General features: G+C 33.2%; 2 protein-coding genes across 2 annotated transcripts; both read right to left on the bottom strand.

The window, feature by feature from the left end:
• Window positions 1-1,219: 1,219 nt before the first annotated feature.
• LOC146134669 (uncharacterized) lies at window positions 1,220-6,583 on the bottom strand. Its single transcript, XM_083397874.1, has 6 exons — window positions 6,569-6,583; window positions 6,127-6,269; window positions 4,439-5,328; window positions 3,477-3,533; window positions 2,635-2,712; window positions 1,220-2,253 (listed from the first exon to the last, which is right to left on the bottom strand). Exons 1-6 carry the CDS (start codon window positions 6,581-6,583, stop codon window positions 1,514-1,516), a joined length of 1,923 nt encoding a protein of 640 aa, XP_083254000.1. The 3' UTR covers window positions 1,220-1,513.
• A 1,048-nt stretch (window positions 6,584-7,631) lies between these two features.
• Window positions 7,632-23,309, bottom strand: LOC146134668 (mitoguardin 2-like). The gene is made up of 15 exons (XM_083396897.1): window positions 23,129-23,309; window positions 21,963-22,066; window positions 21,352-21,457; window positions 20,435-20,499; window positions 19,667-19,742; window positions 18,848-18,934; window positions 18,154-18,277; window positions 16,294-16,408; window positions 15,118-15,209; window positions 14,227-14,330; window positions 13,272-13,344; window positions 12,037-12,222; window positions 10,357-10,491; window positions 9,775-9,945; window positions 7,632-9,265 (listed from the first exon to the last, which is right to left on the bottom strand). The coding sequence occupies exons 1-15, from the start codon at window positions 23,263-23,265 to the stop codon at window positions 9,104-9,106; spliced, it is 1,737 nt and encodes a 578-aa protein (XP_083253023.1). The 5' UTR covers window positions 23,266-23,309; the 3' UTR covers window positions 7,632-9,103.
• Window positions 23,310-25,248: the final 1,939 nt, after the last annotated feature.

Below are 25,248 nucleotides of genomic sequence, written 5' to 3'. Positions count from 1 at the left end.
GCCCTAAACTGGTTTAATCTACAATTTGGTGCAATTAAATGAAAAAACGGATTTTGATAAAAAATGAAAATTTGGCAAGGCTATAGCCTTGATGTTTTTTCGATTTTTGACAATTTTTGAAAGATCCAAATTTTGTGGGGAATTCATCATAAACTTGTTAGAACCGCCCTAAACTGGTTTAATCTACAATGTGGTGCAATTATAAACAAAAAAATTTTTTGATAAAAAATGAAAATTTGGCAAGGCTATAGCCTTGATGTTTTTTCGATTTTTGACAAATTTTAAGAAATCCAATTTTTGTGGGGAATTCACCGGATTTTTCATCATAAACCTGTTAGAACCGCCCTAAACTGATTAAACTTCAATTTGGTGCAATTATAAACAAAAAAATTTTTGATAAAAAATGAAAATTTGGCAAGGCTATAGCCTTGATGTTTTTTCGATTTTTGACAATTTTTGAAAGATCCAATTTTTGTGGGGAATTCACCGGATTTTTCATCATAAACCTGTTAGAACCGCCCTAAACTGGTTTAATCTTCAGTTTGGTGCAATTATAAATAAAAAAATTTTTGATAAAAAATGAAAATTTGGCAAGGCTATAGCCTTGATGTTTTTTCGATTTTTGACAATTTTTGAAAGATCCAATTTTTGTGTGGAATTCACCGGATTTTTCATCATAAACCTGTTAGAACCGCCCTAAACTGGTTTAATCTTCAATTTGGTGCAATTATAAACAAAAAAATTTTTGATAAAAAATGAAAATTTGGCAAGGCTATTTGTGGGGAATTCACCGGATTTTTCATCATAAACCTGTGAGAACCGCCCTAAACTGGTTTAATCTTCAATTTGGTGCAATTAAATGAAAAAACGGATTTGATAACAAATGAAAATTCGGCAAGGCTATATATTCTTGACGTTGTTTTAAGTTTAATTCTTGTCTTTAGTTTGGTAATTTTTTCGATTTGTCAAATTGCTGTACGTCATTTTGAAATAAGGTTGCATTGAACTTAAAATTAGTTTAAAAATGAGTGTTAACTTGCAATAATGAGAAAAATATTTACCCCCTCAAGTGCAGAATTCAACTTCAAAAATCTTCGATCAGTTGAGAAACCGTAGTCGCGTTTCGCTTGAATATTAGGCTGTGATTCGAACAACGTTTGTTTCACAAGCATATATAAGCGAAATATGTAAAATGACAATACAAAACAGTCGTTTGAAAAAGTGGCAAATTATAAGTTAAATGGTACACAAATAATATGTCACGAGAAATAAGAAACTTATTGCAAATACATATCAAAAAATAATAACAACGCAATTCATATATTCCATTAAGGTAGCCCAAATAGTATTTTAATGAATTGTACTCTTAAATACTTTTGGAGGAAATATTTTTAGTAAAATTATTAAAAACCACGAAATACACACGTTCACAATATTAATTTTTTCAACAATAAAAACAAAGACGTATTACACATTTTTGTGTAATTATTGAGAAGTCTTAATTTTCAACATATTATCGACTTTTGTTTGCAATTCTAGCCAAGCAACTTTTGACATGTTCTTCAAATTGAGGTCTTTCTTCCTCACTAACGTCTTCGGTGTATTTCCAAGTTTCTAAAACCCTCGTAAAATACTTCTCCGCTTTTGACACGGAGCTTTGCATGTAAACAGCGCCCAGGCTGTTCAAACAATAAGAGTAAACCTTGTACTTGGTCGCTCTATGTTTAAAAGTATCTTCCATAAGCGAAATCGCTTCTTTTAAAGTTCTTTTTTGTGCTCTATACTCTCCAACCAATCCCTCGCCATCTTCTATCGCATGTAAACACCACACAACTCCCAAAACACGAACTTTCTCCTCCAAATCTTCTTTGAGTTCGATTCTGCGGCGCATCTCGTGCAATAGCGGCAGCACGCGATCGATTGCGAGATGATACTTCATTGTGACGTCACTTTCGAACATTGTGACGTTCACCTCCCGCAATCCCAGAGCACATTTCCTGAGGCCTTCGACAGATTCGAAGGAATTTGAACAATTTGCGAATTGACAAGACGATATTTGGAAAAACAGAATTGATTCGATAAAGTTGTTTTGTTCTCTGAGTTGAATTGCGAATAATCTCAGTTCTTCTGCTGTAACTTGGAGGTGGTTTTGAATTAAATGTTGGAATTCTTCGGCAATGAGATCCGTGTTTTTATTCTTGCGCACGCGTTTCACGTATCGCTGCAGAATGTTGAGAGCACAAAGGTCTCCGTCTGAAATAAACAACACTTTAAGCTGCTGGTTTTTTTAAGGCTACTTTCTAAATTCCATATTTTTCAACGTTAACTTTGCACTACATTATTGATTTTGGACAATTTTTTTAACAGTGTTGGCGGAATTTAGGATAAAGTCTTTCTAGCCCTTTAGTAAAAAAGCCACTAAAGTATATTTCGCAGATAAAATAACATTTAAACTTATTGGTTAGTTATCATAGCTAACTTTTCATGGAATTACCAATAGTGGGACAAAAATCTGAATTTTAGGATAAACCATGTACCTCTTTCGCAAGAAGCCATCGTAATTAATTTTTTCTGTACAGGGCCCTATGGCATTTTTACAAATTTATGTTAGTGTTAAACTTAAAAACTACTCACCAGTAGGATGAAAGGTTTGCTGCAGACCTTGCTTACTTTCAGTGACTGGTTTGGGCTGCGCAGCAGGGTTAGTAACATCTATAAAAAATCAGAAGTTACCCAGTGATATTGTGACTAATCTTTTAAGTTAGATGTACCAAATTGTTCAAGTAAGTCGGAACGGTTTGGAACGGCGTTGTGGTTAAATAACTGAATAAAGCTTCCTACTATCCCAAACATGAACGCGTTTCCGGTGAGATATTCGCAGATATGCCGTATTTCTAAAAGTGGATTTTTCACAAGGCCATCCCGCCATCTCCATTAATGTATTTAAATTAGGGCCCATTTGCATATACTTTATCAATCCCAGGTTTCTTAGGGTTACTTGTTTTACGTCTTGTTATGACGTAACTTAGTGACGTCATATCTGAAAATGTTCATGCGTCACGTTAAGAAAAAGTTTTCTACTTTTACCCCTGGATATGAAATGCTTTCCCAGCTTGTTGTGTCCACCCTACGTCACATGTTGGCTTGTAATTGGTTTTCATAAAAAATATCCCAAAAGTTATCTACAAATATGAAGCTTTGGACCCGCCTTTATACAATAATAAGGAATTCAATTTCGAGAGTCACGTTTATTTATTTAACATTACTAAAGTTAGTCCATCGATTAGTTAATTGAGGGTATAAGCTCAAATATAAAAATAAACGTGGTGTAGGTTAATTCTTATAATTAATTACCTTTACGATTAATATATTTTTTAATAGTAAACCCTATTAGCGGACGTACAAGCTTCAAGTCAAAAAACTACGTTTAAATGCAAATAATAGCTTAAATCGATTTAATAAGCAAATCTAATTACCGGTGATCGGACTATCCTGTTCCTTTGCAGCAGGTGGTGTTATTGGTTTGCTGAAATCTGTTAAACAAAACAGGAACAAAGTAAATGTGAATAGTCTAATACCGTATTGAGAACATTGTATGTATAACATGTAGCCCGACATCAAATGTCTTATATTACTTAAGTCGGGTTTAGATTATATGAGAATGAAAGGCAAAACTGTAGGCTTAAGGATAAGACTGTAGCTGTGTCACATTTCAAAAATTCAGTTTTGTGCTTTACCCAAAGTTCCAGCGTAAACCAGTTTAGAAATTTTATTCCCCCGAAAAATAAAAGAAATAAAACGAAAACGTCAAACTAAAGACTAGGCAATTAAACAAACTGCTCATAAACATATAAAACAAGTTCACAGGAACGTTATGTAGACAAAATAAAATTGATTTATTTTGAAATGAAACTGAATTTGAAAATTGTGTTGCAAATACTTTTATTTAATAACCAACTTTCATTTACCGGTGATAGGCCAAGTAGGTTTTTGTACTGGTTTGGTGAAATCTGTTAACACATTAAATGCAAGATAAAAATGATTTGTTTAAAACCATTGAAGAACATTGTATGCATTAGTTTGTATTTTAACAAGAGTTGTATGGCCAATATTTTAATGTGTAGGCGAAGAATTAACAAAGAAACATTATATGGAGGCTAAAGGCCAAACCACATGCTTGATTGGGCGAACGGTAAAATGAACATGAATTTAAAATGTTACAGAACAGAAACAAAAAAAATTAACTATGATTTTGTCAATTTTTTACCTAACAGGAATCAACAAATATTTACATTAGTCAACAAAATTTTACAATAAAACTTTAAAAAACAAAATGCTTATCGTGACTCTATTTCGGTCATGACATCCGGTACCGGACTTGTAACTACAACATTGTATCGGATATCGGCCTCGGTCCGATATTATCGGACAAACTTACAGGTTCGAGTTGAGAAGCTTTCCAGTGGAACTGATTTCTTCTGATCGGTCGGTCTCAGATGGAGTTCAGATTGTCTTTTCTGTTGTTTAACGGCTCCGGCGATGCGTTGGAACAAATCCAGGTCGGGTCTTTGCTTGTGGAAAGTTTGCTGAAGACCGTCGAACAACATTTGAAGCTCGTTCTGTACTTCAAGCATAGTTGGGCGATGGTTGGGAGATTGATTCCAGCATCTTTTCATAATTGAAGCGATCCTCGATATAATAACTCTTTCTGATCCGGGAAGATGTTTTTCACACTTTTCAATTGAAGAACAATCCGGACGCATTCCGTTGAAGATGGCGTTTAATACAAAGAGGTTGCATTTTCCTCCAAATGGAAGATTATGTTTTAATACAACGTACATTAGCATCCCGTAGCTGTAAACATCATGTTGTGTGCTTGGCTTAGGTGGGCAGTTTGAAACTGTAGCTTTCAACACTTCAGGTGCACAAAAAAGCGGGGTAAATGCGTTGCTTTGTGGGATAACTGTCGATTTTAATGCTGGTTTATTAAGTAGCTTATGTCCACCACAATCAGCCAGCTTACAATGCAAATCTGCAGTAAGTAAAATGCTTCCTGGGTGTATAGAGCCGTGGATTATACATTTATCCGGCGAAAAGTTGTGCAGAAATGTGAGAGCCTTTGCTATTTGCAAGGCAATACGAAGGCAAAGCACTGGTTCCAATACACAGCGCTTTGTGTAGCGTTTTCTGGATAGCAAGAAGTCCTTTAGATTCCCTCCTTCGTAATATTGCATCACGAGTCCGAGTGTTTTTGGCCACTTCGTCCACCCGTGAATACGAGCTATGTTGTCGTGGTTGCCACTGACCTGAATTTCCGGTACTTTGAATCTGAATGTGGAAAAAAAGTATTAGTAATTTAAGTGGGATGTATTATGAGGAAATATATAGGACTTGTTTTAAATTAAAAATGGCGTTTTAAAATGTTTTATTTCTGTCAACGTGTAAATAAACTTAAAATCCAGAAGGTTCCCCTCTAGAGAGACTCGAACAAAACCAACCATAAGTAAAAAGTTTGGTGATGAATGGTTTATCATTTTTCCGTTTTTCAGACTTTTTCTACAAATTAAAAACTTACCAAGTCAAAGCGTCATCGAAGGGGAATCACCCTGTCATAACTGTAAGTCTCATGTGTGACGTCACAAAGGAACAACAAGCGCAATTGTGAATTCATATACATTAAAACAAAACGTAGTTTGATAAACATTACGGAAGTTGGGTTCTCGTTAAAACGAATGAAATTTGATACTTGTGGGTTTCCAATTGTAAGTTTGAATTAAATAATTTAACTAGAACTTAGTGGAATAAAACATAGAACTTTTAGAAATGGCAACAGGGACGGATCCAATGGGAGCACCTAAACTGTATTTTTGCCTATTTTAACTAAGGAGAGACAACAATTGTTTGCGCTGTGCGTGAATCTTATTACGTTTCAAGAATGTCTTCGCCCATTTTGATAAAGTCGTTTGTGCGTCTCATAGCACCCCCGAAAATAATAAAGTTTGGGCATATCAAACAACATGAACGAAACTGTAAGACTTTATGGTCTTTTTATGACGTCACGTTTCCCCTCCCAAACAAAATTCCTTGATCCGCGCCGGTTGCACAACAAGGTTCAGTGTTTCTCACCTTTTCGAGTTTGTCTTAAAACACTTGATCGCCACTGGTCCATGTACCGGGTGCTTCCCCAAGATCACTACTCCAGTGCTTGCCTTTCCAATAAGAAAGTTCCCAGGATCGCAAAAAATCTGGCTTGGCTCCATCTCTCGCAGCTAAAATAAGTAAATTAGAGAAAAATATGTTAGGTGGTTAATCTTAATTATTATTTTTTGAAGTAGGTTTGATATCCGGACAAGGTCAAAATACCGGAAAACTATAAATCTAGTTACTTGTAGCTCGCACGTTCTATCCAGCGAAATACATAGTTTTTTGTAAAATTTAAAAAAATTATCTTATATTTTATAGGGCCTACCTGTTTTTATAAACAGTCTAAATATCATCCAGGCTTGAAAAGAGTATTATTTTATAATTACACTCATCACGGCACTTATCATAATAATTAACTTCTTACCGATATTGCTGCCATTTCTTTGGTAAGCGCGACCTCCGCGAGAAATGTTCATCGAATTAACATAAAGTATCGGTTTGTAAACTATCACGTCTTTCACTGAAAGATCTTCAAAAATTATTCTTCAAAAGAAGGAACATTTTAACAATACAGTCACTATACGTTGCAAGCTGTATTGAAAACAATTACTATTTACGTCTAATGTTAACCAAGTAACTCTGAATGCGTACGGCAGTTTTGCTACACAGCTGTATAACCCGTAGACGGTATCTCATATCATTGCTAAACTGACCAACAAAAATACGACGGCAAAAAAACGCTAAATACCCTCCTATATTATTAGTATTACCACAGATGAAAAACCACTGTTCTCACTAAACTATGTCTTGTACTGCTATAGTGTCGAATCAAGTGTGAGCAAACTTGTAAGCAAACGAGAACCTTCTAATCAAATCCCAATATGGTGATTAGCTCACGGCGCTTAAACACAAATATTCGTTGTTACTTAATTATAAAATAGAAAGATTGATTTGGACATTTCATTTAGTGCCACATTTGAAGTCTAATTACTTGTTGTAAAAACGAATCTCACATAATTTATAAACAGCTTTGTTTAATGTTTTACACAGAAATTACTCTTTATAGTAAAGGACTGGCTCAGTCAGTGATTCCCAAACTGTGCGACGCGGCACACAAGTGTTCCTTAAGAGATTGTTAAGTGTGCCGCAAAAATTTTTGTAATTTTGAAAAAAGAAGTATTTGTATTTCCAATAGGCATTACACGCAAGCATTAAAATTGATAACATTGAGACATTGACAAATAGATTGTTGTGTGTCAAGGGCGATTGTAAATATACTTAAGTGTGCCGCGAGCAAGTAGTAATTTGCGCAGATAAAAAGGTTTTTCTTTTTATTTATTTAATTTAAACGAATGTTCGATAGCTTCAAGTCGTTTTGCTGCGTAATTCAATATTGTGACTTCGAGTAAAATAATTTAAAGCTACCTACAAAAAACGTCTCATTCGCCATATTTTGTTAACTTGTGATAAGTGTTGTTATATTTTCGGTTAAGTTGTAATAATAGTCAATTTGTGCCTTACACGTTTAAACTTAACAATAGTTACCATTGGAACTGCGGATTTTTTGGTCTCGTCGTCAATTGGTTTTGCTGAACCGTGTTGTTTGATATTAAAAGGTGAATAAGATAAAAATCGGGTTAACAGTGGGTGGCTTGTTTATCTTGTTGAAATATAAACCTGGTTACAAGTATAAAACATAAAATTGGATTTTCATCAAGTTTATAAACACGTTATACTGATACGACGACCAAACAACAAATATCACAAAACGAAAGAAAACACGCAGTTTGTTGCAGTTATAGTTTCACCAGGAGGACAAATGTCACAGTGACATAATTGCTGGAAAACGGATAAAACGACTGATCTAGCTTTAAAGCAGTTTCACGACCCACAGTCCATCAAGTTGCATTTTTGTATAATTACTATCTCGTTGCATCAGGGGCTTTGCACCTGAGTAGGCTTGGATGACGTATCATTGAAGGACCACTACGTGAAAGAATGACGTCACGTCATACAATCTTAAAAAATCTTTCGTGTAGTGCGAAGTTTATAGCCTCATTTAATAAAAATTACCTTTTACCTTTGTAGCGTTCACGGCGAAACATGCATTTTGTATAATTACTATTTGTTCAAACCAGGGATGCGGAGTCGGTTTAATTCTCTAGATTCGGACCAAGGTGGAAATTGATAAAGCCGAAAAATGTAAATTGTAAAAGTGGAATTTGGGGGCAAAATTTTTAACTATGTATTGTGGGTGACTTGGGTTGTTAAAGTACATGTTAAATGCAGGCGTTGATGCATTTTATATAAAAGAGACGGCTTTGGTGCATTCAAAACTAAAATAAAGTGGGAGAGTGTGTCAATGGATATAGCTTTAGATCTTTAAATTTATTTTTATAACTTAAGTCCGCAAACTCTTTTGCTTATAGGGATAAAAAAGGTTGAGAACCACTGATTTAACGCAACAGTTTTGAATGGAGGGAAATTCACAGCGACTGGTGCTGGTAATGCTTTGCGTGACACGAAACGTTGTGGACAAACCAGTTTAGCATCAACACTAAAGGAAGAACATGATTTAAAGTTTGTAAATTGCAAATAAGTAGTTGCACAACATTACAAGCGAACCAGTGGTATTAAAAGCGACTGGTTCACACTTTTTGCACAAAAAATATCGCTAAAAACAGGAGGTTGTTAATCTTGCTTATTAGAAGTATATAATACGGCATTTTTTTTGGTTTAGTCGTAGTAAGTGGTTTGCGATAGTTTGTCTAAAATTTCGGGTATCAGATAATAAAGTACTAGGTTTATGTATTATTCCCCTTGTCATATAAACTCATGTTACGTGTTATGTTTCAGGACAAGTCAAGTTATTTAAATAAAATAAAAAACTAAAAACAGAAAAAAACTTAAATGCGTACAAATAAAAAGTCGCCTGATCCGTAGCGGCAGGGTAGGGGTGTTATCTGCTGACATCCAGAGCGGCAGAGTCCTGCAGGAAATGCAGTAGGGAGTCGAACTTATCTCGCGTGAGTCGGAGAATGTCGTCTGCCATCTGGGCGTTGGAAGAATATCGGACTTTTTGAAGCGAGAATAAACTTCGAAGGAAACTAACGACCTCGCTCTAAAAAGTAAGTTGGTTTTGAGATTTATCATTGCAACAGGCTTTTCTAAAAAATCTTTGCGAAAACTAACGGATGCGATACTTGGTCTTTATAGTGGACTTTATTAACAACAGCATCGGTGTAAGTTCATCATCGCCAAACACTCACAATTAACTTAAATGTGAGCTCCTACCACGACACACCAACTTAAGTAAGGACAACCCAGAAATGCTTACACAATTAAATAGGTCATTAAGCACTTACACCAAAATTCGCGGGGTTTACGCTTTGAATAACTATGCAATTTTAGTTGTTAAAACATTTATCGCAAACAGGGAGCGGGTTTCGTCAAAAAAGCGAGATAAAACTAAAAAATTATCAAAATTTAATAAAAAATACGATAAAAGAATCGACATATATTCCAATCTAACACATGACAGTTCTTAATATTTTACAACTTTCGTTTAAGAACGACTTTAATTTTCGTTTTTGTCTGATTCGTCCTACAAATATCTTTAGTCAAGGTCACCTTGAAGTGGATGCAGATGTCCTTGAGGTGACCTTCAGGCCCCAGGAATCCCCAAGCGAGCACGGGGGTCACGTGTTGGCTGACGTCATAAAGGTGCGCGATGAATCCGTCGTTGTAGATGAGACGGCTTCGCTTCGCTTTCAAAACCGACCAAACAGCGGCAGAAAGCGCCTGGAGGTAAATTATATTAGTTGATAAAATAAAAGTATTGCTATTACTTTTTGTTTTTATTGGGAACTAAGCCTGTTCTAACACTGTCAGTTGTTGATTTTTATTCATATCGTACGATCATGTTCAAAATTTGAATTTATTGAAAATAAAATCAAACTAAGATTTTAGTTTGTCCCTTTATTTAATAAACTCTTATTCATATTAAATTAAAATAAATGAACAAAAACACAAAAGCTCTTCGTAAAGCACTCTTGTGCATGATTTATTAAAAGTTATTAACATAAGTGTGTAATGCAAATTCTTGCGTTAAACGATGCCTATATAACATATTAAAACTATAAGTTGCAAAAAAGAAATCAAAATTTACCGATTTTGTACGAAACAAAATCGAAAAACACGCATTTCACTCACCGATTCCCTTAGCGACTCGGCCAACCACCGGTTCTGCATGATTGCGGTCAACGTTCCGGGTGGTTGAGCAAGGTCGTCGAAAGCGTCCATGATGATAAAATCAAGGACCACGTCGTAAAAAGTCATCTGGACAACCTGGACACAACGAATAAGGTATCAACGGGAAAAAGTATAAAACACAGGGTAAATATTGAGTTTAAATCTACCAATAAGCACGCTCGCCAAAACATGTAGAAATTGTTTTTCGCTAATGGTTTGACCCGCTATTCTCTTTTTTTCGGTGTTTTTGCGCAGCTCTAATAAATTGGTATTCGTGGTTTCAATATTTTATGCAGTAGGTCTGAAACCACCAATTTCTTAAGGTCGCTCGCCAGTCGAGCACGTGGGTTTCAACCAGGGCTGCGGAGTCCCGACCCTGGTTTCAATCAACACTGGTCCGATGCAAATTGCACTCTCATAAAAGCGGGCGACTGCAAAATATCAACCCTGTAACACTTGTCTGTGATTGGTCATATTATGGCTAGCAATCATTGCGGGTAATACTGGGGCTTCTTGTATTGAGGTTCTTATGACTCAGCATACGGATGCCTTGGCATTGTTATAAGAGATCATTTTTGTATTTTAAATGTGAAATTGCGCTTCCAATTTTTGCAATTGAAAAAATGCCTGGCAGCAACAGCATATATAATTTCATATTGGTCCATGTTAAAATTTAAAGAACTCAAAAAATGACTCTAAATGTCGATAAAAAAAAATTGAAAACAATTCCTGTATTTTGACACCTAACATTTAGCAGTCGAAAAAAGAATTGTATTGTTTTGGTGTGTTTATGTTATGTATGTAACGATGTGATATGTATCGTGCGCAGTAATCAGCTGTCTTAATACGGTGCTGGTCGATTGATTGCAATAACAGGAAATTAGTGGAACAGTCTCCTGACATGACCTGGTGCAGTTTGCAAATCAAATTAAAGTCTACTCATCAAGACACGCTTGTTAAACATTATATGACGATGTTGGTATTCTATGCAAAACGTGTTGGAAATGGTTAGTGTAGAGATTTTAAGAAGTAGTGTAAACAGTAGATGGCAAAACGGTTAATTTAAAGCAAATTATTATAAAAAAAACGGACCCTTTTTTTGGCTTTTAGAAGCTAGTCGAAGAAAACGACAAACTAAAAAGGCCTATGTGGCAAGAGTTTGGAAATAATTGGACGTAAACTAGAACTATTTCCAAAAAAATATTTTGGTGTGGGTAAATAACTAAACGACGCAGGAATTTTATTAAGTATTAGGTTACTGCCTGGGGTGCCAGGTATTAGGTACTGTTTTGATAAATAAAGCGTTTGCAAAAAGTTCAACTGCCTGATACGATATTAATTTACTCTATTTACGTAAATTTAAAAAAATATCGTTAAAACCTTTGGTTAAAGAACTTTAGTTGCAATTTGCCTGGTATGCTTTATACATTTAAGCAAAAACAACTTAGGTTCGTTTTCCAGTAGATGGCTACTAAATGCTTGGTTATTTAAAAGAAAGAAAATTTCTAAAAAATTTTGTTTGATCGGCACCGATATCACCCTAGTATCGGACGAGTATTGATGCCAGTGCCGATATTATCACTTAGGTATCGGTAGCGATCTGACATTATCGGACATTCCCTTAATTATTTTATTTCTCACCTTTCTTCCTTTTAATTCCTCCTCAATTTTCGCCGAGTTTTTTGGCTCTTTTACGAAATCAATCAAGCGTGTAAATGCGTTACTGAAGTCGTCGATGTTCCGCTCGGCTGCGCACAGAATGCACTCGACCATGGAGCGACCAGATTCAGCCAGCCAATCACAAACCGTCTCGTCCTCGAGCATCACCTGTTGGTCAGCAAAGACACAAAATGGCGGTTGCTTAATATTTCGGAAAGAAAAAAGTAAAGTTGCTTTCGCCTTTTTGGATGAAGTATATTGTTTACAACCTAACGTAAATAAACGTTATGACAAAGACATAGGTGGAAATATTGATTTTATTTCATTATCATAGGACAAATGTAGCCACATTTAATAATAGATTAAGTTTAATAGCTTCGATTTACCGGGTATTGCAGAAAGTGAAAAATATTACATCAGCCTATTTGTACATATTAAGCATTATTTCAATGATAGGAAACAAACGTACACCAGGTGTTTCACACACCATAGGTCCACGTGTAATTACAAATTTTCCCTATAAATCAGTGTTTCTCAACCTTTTTTACATAGACCCAAATATTAGGCTTAAATATAACAGCAGAACTTTGGCGACACAATTGTCCCGCAATTCTTACAAGCGAACAAAACATATGACATTAGCATGAATAAGTAAATAAATAACTATTTTTTATTAAGTATATTGGTTCCTTATTTCCTTAAATTTTGGAGAAATCTTGCACAGAACAAATCTTAATAAAATATAACCATGTGATCTACTGCAGTCGGCGACCCAACCTAATTACACGGCCACACATTGGTTGAGAAACACTAAAACAACTCACGATGGTAATGTCACAACTAGCCCGCAAAAATTACCATAAAAAGACTAATTTAACACTTGGGGACTTTTGTAATTTCGGAAAATAGAGTATTTGTTTTACCAATAGGCGTACACGCAAGTATTTTAGACTTGAATCCATTACAAATTAATAATATTAAGATATTTACATATAGTTTGTTGTGTGTTAAGGTAGATTGTAAAATGACTGATGAATGTTATTTTATCAAAAGTGTGCCCCTAAATATTTAAGATATTTTTAGTGTGCCGTGAGCCAAAAAACTTTGGAAACCACTGCGTTATACGATTAGTTTTACAGTGGTTCTCAAGCTGACTCAAAATTCTTTTTTAATTGGCCGACTGTGCTGTATAAGTTGGTGGATTAAAATCTACTTACAGTGAATCCTTGACGAACGCACTGAAGTTTGGCGAGGAATTCGTCGTCATTGCTGCATTTTAACAAGTCAGATCTGAAAAAAGTGAAGTATTTTGGTGAAAAGGAGGAATGGTGTAACACTAGTATAAAGAATAAAGATGTACCATAAATTCAGTATCTTAATCACAGATAAAATAGAATACAGTACCTCAGCGGTCCTCAACCAGATTGGTGGGCCATTAGAACATTTGAGGTGGGCCACAGACCAATTTAAAAAAGCTAGATTTAGTTTCATTTGTGTCACTATATTTAATTTTACAGAAATAATGACTTTGGGAGGAATTAAAAAGGAATGTAAATTTATTGTTCAGCCGCAAGTATCTCACTAATGCACGGTTCAATAAATAATCTGTTTTTAAATATGTTCTGCTGTGTTTTGTTCTACACCTATTTTAAAGTTTTTTCTTTCATAAAAATCTATTGGGCCACATAATTTTTTTTCAACGTCAATGGGCCAAGAAAAAAGATTGAGAACCACTGCAGTAGTTAAAAGTGAAAACTAATTATTTTACTATATAACAGGTTAAGGATATATAAATATCGAAAGTGTGTTGTACGTGGCTAACATAAACTACGACAACATGCTTCCTCTAATTCTAAATCGTGAGTGCAACATAGTTTTATGAAAAAATCAAAGACATTCGAAAATTTTTTTTTGGTCGACACAATTAAAATAGTTTCTAATTGTTTTGTAACAGAAATTTCTGAACACATCAAAAGCTGGACATAAAAAACTTAGCTTAAGGGTTTTTCAAGTACTTTTCAATGCACAAATTAATTCAAAGACTTCCAAAGATTTAAAAACTTGAAATTGAATTAGTTTTTTTGTCCTTACTGTTGCTTTTGTGCAGTCTTGTTTGTTTTTTACTATTTTTGGCCTTATGTTGCTGAGTTTCTTGCAAATATTGTAACCGACCTGTAAGTTCTACAAGAGACCTCTCCACGCTCGACTGCTTCCAATGCGCGCTCAAGCATGAAGTGACGTTTCGGAGCTGAATCCTGGGAACGAGTTTCCCAAAACTGGAAAGTATAAAAGTTACAACTAAGACCGAAGTACAATTTAATAAAGGAATATAACAGAGTTTCCCAAAATTACACAAAGCATCTGAAATAATTAGTCGAAGCTATGTTTCTAAAATGAAAAAGTACCTAAGTTACAGCTCTACGGTCGAAGTTCAATAACATAAAACAAATATAACAGAGTTTCCCAAAACTTACAGCTATACGACCGGTGTAGAAAACAATAAAATAGTTTAATGAAACTGGAAATAGACAAAACACGGTTTTAACTGAATAATTAAACTCGTAAGCTAGTTTTCTAAAATTAAAAAGGCAGAAAAAAGTAATTGAAATGCAACAAATTAGAAGTACATTCTGCAACCGAGTGCCTAAAACTATAGAACGCACACGAAAAACAAAGTTAAAGAACGATTCTTAGCGCAAGCACATGTATCCCATTTAACAGGATTTTCTAATTTGTCTATAAATTGTGCAAGTTTATACAAGAATATAATAGACTACGACCTCCAGCTATATGTATAATACAAATTATTCAATGGCAAACGTTTACACAATATTTAAAATTGATGTGATTCAAAAAGTAATGTTAGCGGGGTTGCGGAGTCGGACTCAAAATCCGAGTAAGACTATGTGAGATTATCCGGGTAAGACGTGCACATAAGAGCAGAACCAAAACCAAAATACGTAAGGCCGCAAGCTGTAAATAGTAAAGGTGGAATATTTTCCAACTATGTATCATTGGTGAATAATTTTAACCGACTCCGCGTCCTCAATAAAATTAAACTACCTCTTGAGCTGTGACGTATGAAGCGTTGGATTCAGAATCTGCGTCAGATAAATCGTCATCGAATCCAGTCAAGGTGATGTCGGTGTCAGAACCTATCAACAAGTTGGAGATAAAATACATATATATAAATTATTTTGTTTAGATTGTAATTTTTTTTTATTAAATTTATCCGTTAATAGTTTTATATTATTACCTTTTATTCTAGATTCTGAGTTTGTTTTAGTAATATTTTTAAGGATTTTTGTTGCTTTGTAAGAGTGTTTTAATGTACATGTTCGCAAGTTTTAAATAAATAAATATATTTAACAAAAACGTGAAATGCAATTTTAATAAATAAAATACATCATGGTTATAAGATTGAACACACATAACATAGTGCTTTGGGAAGATACAGGAAACATGTTGTTATAATATTAATAAGATTAGCGCAAAGCTATGGGATAATCCTACAAGCATACTAAACTTATATTCAATATTCGGCAGAGATATAAATTTATAAAGTAGAATAATAAGTAGCACCTAATCTTGTAATACTATAATCTAATATGTGATTAATATTTAAATTATATTAATTTGATGTGAAAGTGAAATTAAATCTTAACTAAATGCGAGATCAAGCTCTTATAAGAACATTTAATCTGCTTGTAATATAAGCCAAACAAGAGGCGAAACCTTTCAATAGATAAAACTATAATGTGACAATAGGCTAAGGCAGTGATTCTAAACATTTGGGTGGGACACAAAATTGTGCTTCCATTTGATTGGGTCGCCAGTTTTATAAGTAGTTTTATATATGGGAAGGTTTATTGAGATTGGTTCACAGCAAGATTTTTCGAAATTTTACGAAAATTGCGAAGGAAATATGAAGACATGACCCATATTTATTAAATTAATTTTTTACGCTACAGTCTTATTTCTCCTTTGTTAAATTAAGCTGGCAACAATTTCGTTCATGGCTCACTGGTGGGCCATGGAAGCATTTGAGGTGGGCCACAGATCAATTTAAAAAGCTAGATTTAGTTTCATTTGTGTCGCTCTAATTAATTTTACAGAATAATCTGTTTTGAAATACGTTCTGTTGTGTTTTGTTCTAAACCTATTTTACAGTTTTTTCCTTCATAAAACTATTGTGCCACATCTGTACCAGTGTTTAAGTAAGATAATTAATGTACTCACCAGTATCACTATGGTTGTAGACCACTGATCCAAGTGCATCCTGAATATGCTGGGCGTGGTTCACTATCGACTGAAGTTGCTTCTCGAATGAAGAAAAGTCTTTGCTGTCGTTGACCTAAAAGAATGCCAAAATTCTCTAAAAACATCTTTATTTTTCAACTCTCACAACCTTAATTTAAGTTTCATCACCCTTGTGGCTTTTCGTTTAGGGAATTTTAAAAAGTCTTGTGCAATAAATTGAACTTAAAAATTTTCTACGTACCTTATTTTAATAAAAGTGTTTCTTACAATTGAGCTATGATTTTATTTTGTACTAAAAATAAGGTTTCTCAAACACTAATTAACAGGGAAAAGTAAACCAAAATATAGATTTAACAAAAGCCATATTAAGAGTTGTTTTTGAAACATAACATTGTCATTTGTATGTTACAGAAATGTATCGCCTTTTCTTTCCATATTTTAGTAAATAGAAATACAAGCTTTTTAAATTACATTTTCCTTAGCCATTCTGCGCAGTTCAAATTGTGCAAAGTGATGTAGTTTTTCGAGTAGGCTTTCGCGCGACTTTTTTGGGCCAGAAAGACCAGAAGGAGGTTTAAAGTTTGGAAAACTTTTTTGTTCAGAGGAAGCAGAGTTAGAAGAAAGGCAGGAAGAAAGCCAAATTAGAATCTGGCTTTCAGGAGAAGTGTGAGAAGTTGAGTTCTTAAATAAGAATAAAGAGAAAATAAAGTAAAGGTTAAATCAGCACTTCATGCAAAGAAAATTAAAACTCAATTAAAGCAATATATAGCTAAAATGCGATTTTTGCAGATTTTTGTGGTTAAACAACAAATATATTGTGTAAGGCCGGAACAGATCAAGTAAAATATGATGTTTTGCACGAATTTTTTTCCAAAATACCCAATAAATATAAAAGTAACACCACAATGCCCGAAAATTCTAAATAAAAAGTGCATTATGCAAAAAGAGCTCTATTTTCGGGAAAAGTTTGGGAAGTTGAGTTCTTTAAAGAGAATAAAGAGAAAATAAAGTAAAGGCTAAATCAGCACTTCATGCCAAAAAAATTAAAACTCAATTAAAGCAAAACAAAGCTAAAACGCAGTTTTGCAGATTTGCGTGGTTAAACAACAAACATATTGTGTAAGGCCGGAACAGATCAAGTAAAATATGATGTTTTGCACGAATTTTTTTCCAAAATACCCAATAAATATAAAAGTAACACCACAATGCCCGAAAATTCTAAATAAAAAGTGCATTATGCAAAAAGAGCTCTATTTTCGGGAAAAGTTTGGGAAGTTGAGTTCTTTAAAGAGAATAAAGAGAAAATAAAGTAAAGGCTAAATCAGCACTTCATGCCAAAAAAATTAAAACTCAATTAAAGCAAAACAAAGCTAAAACGCAGTTTTGCAGATTTGCGTGGTTAAACAACAAACACCTTGTATGAAGCCGTTGGAACAGAAGTAAAATATGATGTTTTGCACAACTTTTTTTCAAATTATATACTCAATAAAAACTACAAATAAACTACTAAAAAATATATATTATTAGACAATAGATATAAAAGTAACACTACAAAGCTCCCCCCAAAAAGTATAATTGAAAGTGCGAAAAAGAGCCCTTTTTTAGTTTAAGAGTATTATGGTTATTTTTTCAATCCTCTGACCTGTTATATGATCACAGCAAGCAGAACAGACAAATTGTGTCTTCATTTAAAAATAAACAACTTATGCTGTACAAGGTTACTTTACGTTTAGGGTGCATTTTCACACTAAGCACAGTATATGTTGAATTTTTAGGGCATTGTGACTTTCATCATATATTTGCGTATTATTTATTTTCTAATAAACATAAACAACTTACGCTGCGTTCTTCAAGTTCAAGCAGCAAATCATCAAGGTGACCTTCAGGTTGAGAGTAATTGTTGTTTTGTACTTTCTTGTAACTTCCGACCGAGCTTGAAAATGAAGTTGAACGCACGACTCCACTAGCGAAGTAAAATAATAATTAGCATTATTGATCATATTTAAGTTGTATAATAAAAACTGTAATGATGATTGTTATATATTTACAATAAAATAAAAGCAAAAATCATTTTTTAAGAGAACAGAATAAAGTAACAAAGGTTGCATATCTTCTTTTAAACAAATTGCTTTGCCAAATATATTGGTAAAAAGACAAGTTTTGTGTGAAACCCTTCAATTGGTGAGTTTTACTTAAACAAACCCATTTGTGTGAAACTCAATTAATTAAAAAGAACTCAATTAATTATAGTTAGTATTTCCAGCTTTATATTATTACTTTTAATTTTCATTTGTAACTTGCCATTCAATTAATTAATTATTTACACCCAGTAGCTAAATCCTGATATACAAAAGAAGTAACATAAATTTCTTTAATTTAATAATATGATTTAAATTTGCAGGCTGATATATTTTCTTTTTTTGTAGGAAAATACATTTTTGACAATTAATAAGTATATATAAACAGAATAGATACAATTTTTTTAGTTTAGCAAAACTAAAAATTTATTATTAAAATAGAAATTATTTCCTACTTATGGTTTTCAGATGAATTATCGTTGTGAGCCCCATCGCTTGAAAATGAAGGAAGAAAAAAACTTTCATCGGCTTGTCTGTCATCGCTGCAATAAAAACACAGCTCATAACAATAACATCATCATCGCATGTTAATAAGCAGGAAATACAAAACACAACAAACCAGAATTTTGAGCTGTATATTGAGGTAACAAGAATAAAGGATGTATATTAAAGCAATGGTTCTCAGCCTTTTTGACATGGTTAGACCTGTTAAGAGTAACTATTGAAAAAAACGAAGTCTGATCAACTAATGAATTAATACACTTTTGAAACATACAATAAAGTTTAACTATGTTGTGTTTGCATTTTATTGTCTTAACAAAGCAATGTTTGAAAAATTAATGAACCAATATTTGATATTTCATGAAAATTTGCCTACTTTTTGCATTTCAGCATGCTAGGCAATAATTTTTTAATAATTAATAAAATTCCGGTTTCAGCGGCATTACCAACAGTTTAAGAACCACTGGTTTAAGGTAAATTTCCTTTTTCTTGAGGATTAGAGTAAAATTAGGTCAAAGGTTACCTACATTTAATCAAACACTACAAGCATTGTATTATTGACATTATAAACTGTCTATTGAATACACAGGCTGCTTATATTAATCTTTATTACACAATATTCGTGAAGAGAAGTAACGTTACCTGAAAAACTTTTTGATTAATTAAGTTGAGCTATGGAACAACTAAAAGCATTTCATTATGAAGCATTTCCACTTTATAAGCCAATTATAATTATTCTTAATATATAACTAATTACTACTAATCTTGCATACCTTGAATGATTACTGGTCTGCAGAATAGAAGTTGCTTCTTCCCATTTTTGTAAGGCAGCTTCGAACGAATCAACACCTATATACATTTAAAATAATTTTGGCCTTCAGACTAATATAAGAAAACAAAATAGAAACACTGATGTAAATGATACACAATTAAGTTTTGAAAGCATCATTTATAATTTTAAAACTGTCACAAGTATTCATATTTTTTTCAATGGCTGCTCAATTTTAAGCCAAACAGACTGTTTGACCTAATGACCATAAAATATAATTTAGTTCAGACTAAATATTAATAAAAAAATTTGTAACAAATATTATTAGTTATGGAGCATACTGCTTGGAGCATAAGAAATCTAAGGCTGTAAGTTGTAGTTAGACATAAATGAAAATCAAAGCCCATACAGAAGTAGAAAGCATTTTGCGAACATTTCGAATAAATCTTAAGATAATGGCTTGAGGTCGTAGTTAGATGTAGAATGAATATCAAAGCCCATACAGAAGAAGGTATCATTTTGTTAACATTTCAAATATCTTTTTTTCCACAAGAGACATACATGAAACATTCAAAATAATGCCTACTTCTGTATGGGCTTTGGAATTTCTACTTCACATAACTATTAATTTTGATTCACAAGGTAATCCTGCAAGTTATTCAACCAGTAATGCAAAACTTAGTCACAATACAAGACTTTTGTAACCCCTTTACATTGCAGAGCAAATATAAAAAGCCACTTTTGCAGTAATCCAAGGTCAAGTTAAGTTTACCTTCTTGGTAAAGTGATTCCACTTGATCCATTTCACTGTCCGTTGTCAGCAAGGATCGACGCCATCTAAACACATTTCAATCAATTGGGTATTGTTTAACTTACAGGATTTCCTCAATCAACTTTAGTTATTAATCAATACACAAACACAAATGCAGGGTTGCCACACAATTTACAGAAGAAAACTCAGACATACTTTTCAAAGAAAAGTTAAGGATTCTGTGAGACATTAAATTTGATTGCTTAACATTTTTTTTATGTAATAAAATTAATTTTCAAAACGACTATTTGAAGACTTTTGAAAAGGTATTTCAAAAAAGTTCTTTCAAAAATTCCTAATATGAAAATCAATTTAAAAACACTTAAAGACTTTAAAAAGCATAAAGCAACCATAGCTTTGAGGCACTGTATTATTTATCTAAGTAAATTTTATGTGATGCAAGAGTTGTTGTAAAGTAGCATATATATAATACAATAATAAAGTAAATATTGCTGCAAAACTACTACAACAAGCAAGGCAATGATTATAGTTTTACCATTGTTCAATTCACCTAAACATACATTTACTTTATATATTGCTTGTAAAAATGAAAACACAACAAACCTAAATACTAAAAGTTTAGTGGTTTATTTGCCAAATAAATATTTATTGTTCCACTGAATAAAATGCGATTCCAGTTTGTTAGGTTTTCTTTAGATCACAATTTATTTGCTTAAAACAGTTATTGGGCATAGTAGCTTTAATCAAATTACAACAGCCTGTCTAAAAAAAAAACACAAACACCAAAATTTTAATTGTTTAGCACTGTTCATTTAACCCCCAAAATAGATTTATCTTTAAAGAATTATAATAATCCTCTTATTACAGTTTATTTGCTTACAATATAAATTAAAGTATAACAGAATACAATAAAATACCGGTTACTGTGAAAACTGCTTGCAGCGGATGAAGACGTGAAACTGTTGTTCAACGATCTCCTTCTACGACGCCGAACTCTTCTCTTTATTTTGGCACTAGTTGGAGCTAAAGAAATAAATTGGAATAATTATGAATATATATTAAAGCTGAAAGCCAAAAGGATAGTGAACTTTAAAAAAAATCAATAATAAGAAAATCTCAGATGTAAAAAGGTAGAAATGTTTACATTCGAAAAAAAATTAAATTATCACTGTTAAATAACAAGTATGGCCTATCTTTTTTAAATTTACATAGGAATTACATATTTAAATAAGAAAGTATTATGTTAAGAAAAACCATACGTTTAAGGTTAGGCTGCCACAACTAGCGATTCAGGTAAAGTTATCATAAAATGCGTTTAGCAATTGCTCATTGAACAAAACATTTGTCCCGCTAATGTTTTTGTTATACTACCTTGTTTTAGCCATTAAATTATTACAGCCGCAAATTTTAAGCTACAAAGTCATCTCCCCTCTGCAATATCTAAAGTTTGCAATTAGACATATATTGCATCTGACTAATTAAAATTATAGTAAACCTATAATAAAAATTGTAAGATTAATATTCTTACATGAATTAGCAGTGCTTGTGTTGGGCAAATATCCTGGTCTTGAAATTGCATCACGAGGTGATTTGCCATCTTTAAGCTCGGGTGAAAACCTCTTTTTCCTCTTTCTGAATGATAAAAGACAGTGTTAAAAATAGGGTTGGGCATTTGACCGGTCAAATAAAATGCGGTCAAATATTGATCAAATACTATACACATCATCAAAATGCAATTGAAGTTCAAAATAAACCTTAATTTTAACTTTAAATAAATATATGAAAGTTTTGGCTCAAGTGCAATGGTTTGTAAAACAAAAACAATTATTTTTTGACTATCAATAAGAATTTTTGCAAAACCATGCCCTTCTTGCAAGCAATACTACAGCACAGCAGTATTGTAGTAATTTTTACCATTACTACAACCACCAAGTTAAGCCAACAAGTTTGTTAAGGAAATTTAACAACAAGTAAATACATCAGTAAAAAAATATTTTTACTTCTCGTCACAACTTTTGTCACTATTTGAATTTTCTAAATCATCACCAGGGCCCACTGGAGACAAGGGATTTGGTTCTTCTAAATTTCTAAGTGAAAAAATTGTGGTATACCCAACTAATGTTTCCTTTTATGGAAAACGCGATTCATCATATAGGTGCATTTATTCTAAGCTAAACAAAATAAATCTACTTTTCTAGTAGAAACACTTAGTTATTACCACAGAACATGTGTTTGCATCAGGTAAACCCTACCATTTTATATTTTAATTCTTTTAAAAAGTATTATTAAAAACTTACATCACAAAACAACCTTAAAAAATGTACAACATTGGAATCCAATATGAGTATTTGACCGGTCAATTGACAAGCTTGCCAACCCTAGTTAAAAAAAAGTAGGAACTTTCGGTCAAAAGATTAAGAATTTAAATTTGCGTTTTTATTTTTTTTAAATTGTTTATTTAATGAATACACAGAAAAAAGCAAATTAAATAATCAAAGTAGTGAACAAAAAAATGCTAAAACGCTTCAATAAAATAAATGAGTTAAGTATTATTATATTTATTGTTTAATAATAATACTTGACCCACCCTAACCCAAATGTTCTGTTGTGCGTTGTTTTAATAATGTGGTAGGATTCTAGACCAGCGGCAGTATTTGTATTGGCTGAACATTTTAAACAGTAAGAAATGGTTACCTTCTAAGATATATTGCAGTGGATAAAATAGAAATAATTCCTGCAAGTGAGAATGAAACAACAGCAACCCTCTTCAAGTTAGTCGCAGAAGGAAAAGGAATTCGGCTTAAAATATCTCCAAAACTAAACAGCGACATTGCAACTACCTCCTAAAGTTTAACACGCTGATGTTGTTACTGAATAAAACTAAATAAACTAAAAAATTAACCTTCACTTTAAAGTATAATACGCCAAGCTACAGTGGATATTGTTACGCATTAATAAAAATGTAACTCTTACGCACTCATGCGTGACATAAATTTTAAGCTTTTTTTTAATTCTCAAACAGCAAATAAAAACAAAAATGAAAGGTAAATTGTAATTCAACACATAATTAGGATTTGTAGTGTTTATAAGTTTGCTATATTTTCTTTTTTATATCATAATAATTGATTTCAATATATAAATTGTGAACATCCTTTATTTGAAGACGTATTTTACATATGTTAGTCTCTTGATTTTAGGGTATTTCCCGAAGTAGATATTGATACTGAACATTTAAGTAGCGGAATTGTATTTTTTATTTTTATGTAATTTGAAAGGAAATAATATATTACGCACATCCAAGAAAGCTAGCCTTAGATAGATAAATAACAAACATTAAAAATCACAAAATATTTTTTGTGAACAAATCAGGCAAAATTGGACAAAAAACTACCTGATTTATTTAAATACAACCCTGTTAATTATAAACCGTTATACCTATCATATGTTTTATTATTATAATTTAAACATGTGTGCATGTCGCAATATGTGCGGTTTCTATTTGTTTAATATTTGTCGCGAAACGACCAACACTATATCCCACTGTGTGTGCTTTCTTATGGGAAATGTTACAGATGCTACATTGTCGGTTGTTGACAGCTTATCATCAGCGACCCACTCGCATTAAGCGCCGTGTACCTGTCAACACGTGATGCTTTGGTATATCAGAATGAGTGGTAGGGTGTTCTTCAGCATGAATGGCGGCTTTGTGCGTAGTTTTAAAGCGATAGATTTATTAATGTGCAGTAGTAAGAATACCAACATAATTTTGATGCTACTAAGAAGCAAATAAGGTTTTCGTTTAGAGATTAACGGTATCTTAGATTTGTACATGACCTGATAACGAAAGGGTGTGCGAAAGATTTTCGAGAATACAATACAATTTCACGTTCAACAGTTTCATCAGATTTCCAGATTTAGAACTAGATATATACGATTTTCAACAAATATCGGTACACCAAACTAAACAGTGATTAAAATTGTCGAATTTATCCGCTATTTCAAAAAGTAATCAAATATATATCATTGCAGTTTATGGTTGGCCTTATACCTTACAGGACACAGGTCTTTGTGGTACAGTTTAAAGTATAAGTCGCTGATTCACAAAATATCAAATATTTCGACACATCAAGGCAGTGATTCTTAACCTTTTATGGCTTACGGCACCCCTCAAAACTAATAAATATTTTTTCTGCACCCCGACTTGAATTTTCGATGAGTATTTTACTAAAATTTCACAATAAATAGACGTGGAACAACACAATCAACTTAGAAAAATGTCATTTGATATAATGGTCGCTAATCGTGCACAAATAGTTGTATCAAGAAGCTTCCAATTGAGCAAAAAATAAAATCTTAAAAAATCTCAAACACCTATCAGCGGCACCCCGGTTGAGAACCACTGCATTAAGGCCTTATTCAGATGAGTGAGATATTATTCCGCTGTAGATATTACTGCGCATTTGATTTCATATGTCGTTGTCCTTATTACTGAGGTATTAATGGATAATTCCGCTTTCGAGTCTTCACTTCGGGTTTTCGCCTTCGCGCAGATCGATCGTTCGTTTGTGACGTAACATTAATCACGCGACGAATCGCGACGGACGCGCGCGTGCCACCGATCGCGCTTCCGTCCGCGCCCGGAGTCGATCGAATCGCGCAAGAACAAAGGCGACACGTGTTACGTAGATAGACGCTCTATTGTTTCATCATAGAGCAGCCAGAGGATGTACGATTTGCGCGGCTGCGGCGTTCAGTAATGCGAACGACAGATTAATCGTGCTTGAAACCACTGTACTGGTTAAGATATCTGATGT

This window comes from Ascidiella aspersa, chromosome 9, assembly GCF_963924565.1.
Source record: "Ascidiella aspersa chromosome 9, kaAscAspe10.2, whole genome shotgun sequence".
Lineage (NCBI taxonomy): Eukaryota > Metazoa > Chordata > Ascidiacea > Phlebobranchia > Ascidiidae > Ascidiella > Ascidiella aspersa.
Note: the sequence above shows the minus strand (reverse complement) of the source record. Positions and strands in the feature narration are given on the sequence as shown.

Bases quoted from the DNA above. Each gene is read 5' to 3' on its own strand.
- LOC146134669 (XM_083397874.1), bottom strand. The intron at 5,329-6,126 runs GTGAGAAACACT...TTCCACATTCAG, and splicing joins TTTAAGACAAACTCGAAAAG to ATTCAAAGTACCGGAAATTC. The intron at 2,254-2,634 runs GTGAGTAGTTTT...TGTTTATTTCAG, and splicing joins GCAAACCTTTCATCCTACTG to ACGGAGACCTTTGTGCTCTC.
- LOC146134668 (XM_083396897.1), bottom strand. From the start codon at position 23,265: ATGTCGCTGTTTAGTTTTGGAGATATTTTAAGCCGAATTCCTTTTCCT. The intron at 16,409-18,153 runs GTAAGTTGTTTA...GCATTCTTTTAG, and splicing joins TTGAACTTGAAGAACGCAGC to GTCAACGACAGCAAAGACTT. The intron at 14,331-15,117 runs GTAGTTTAATTT...TATACTTTCCAG, and splicing joins CATACGTCACAGCTCAAGAG to TTTTGGGAAACTCGTTCCCA.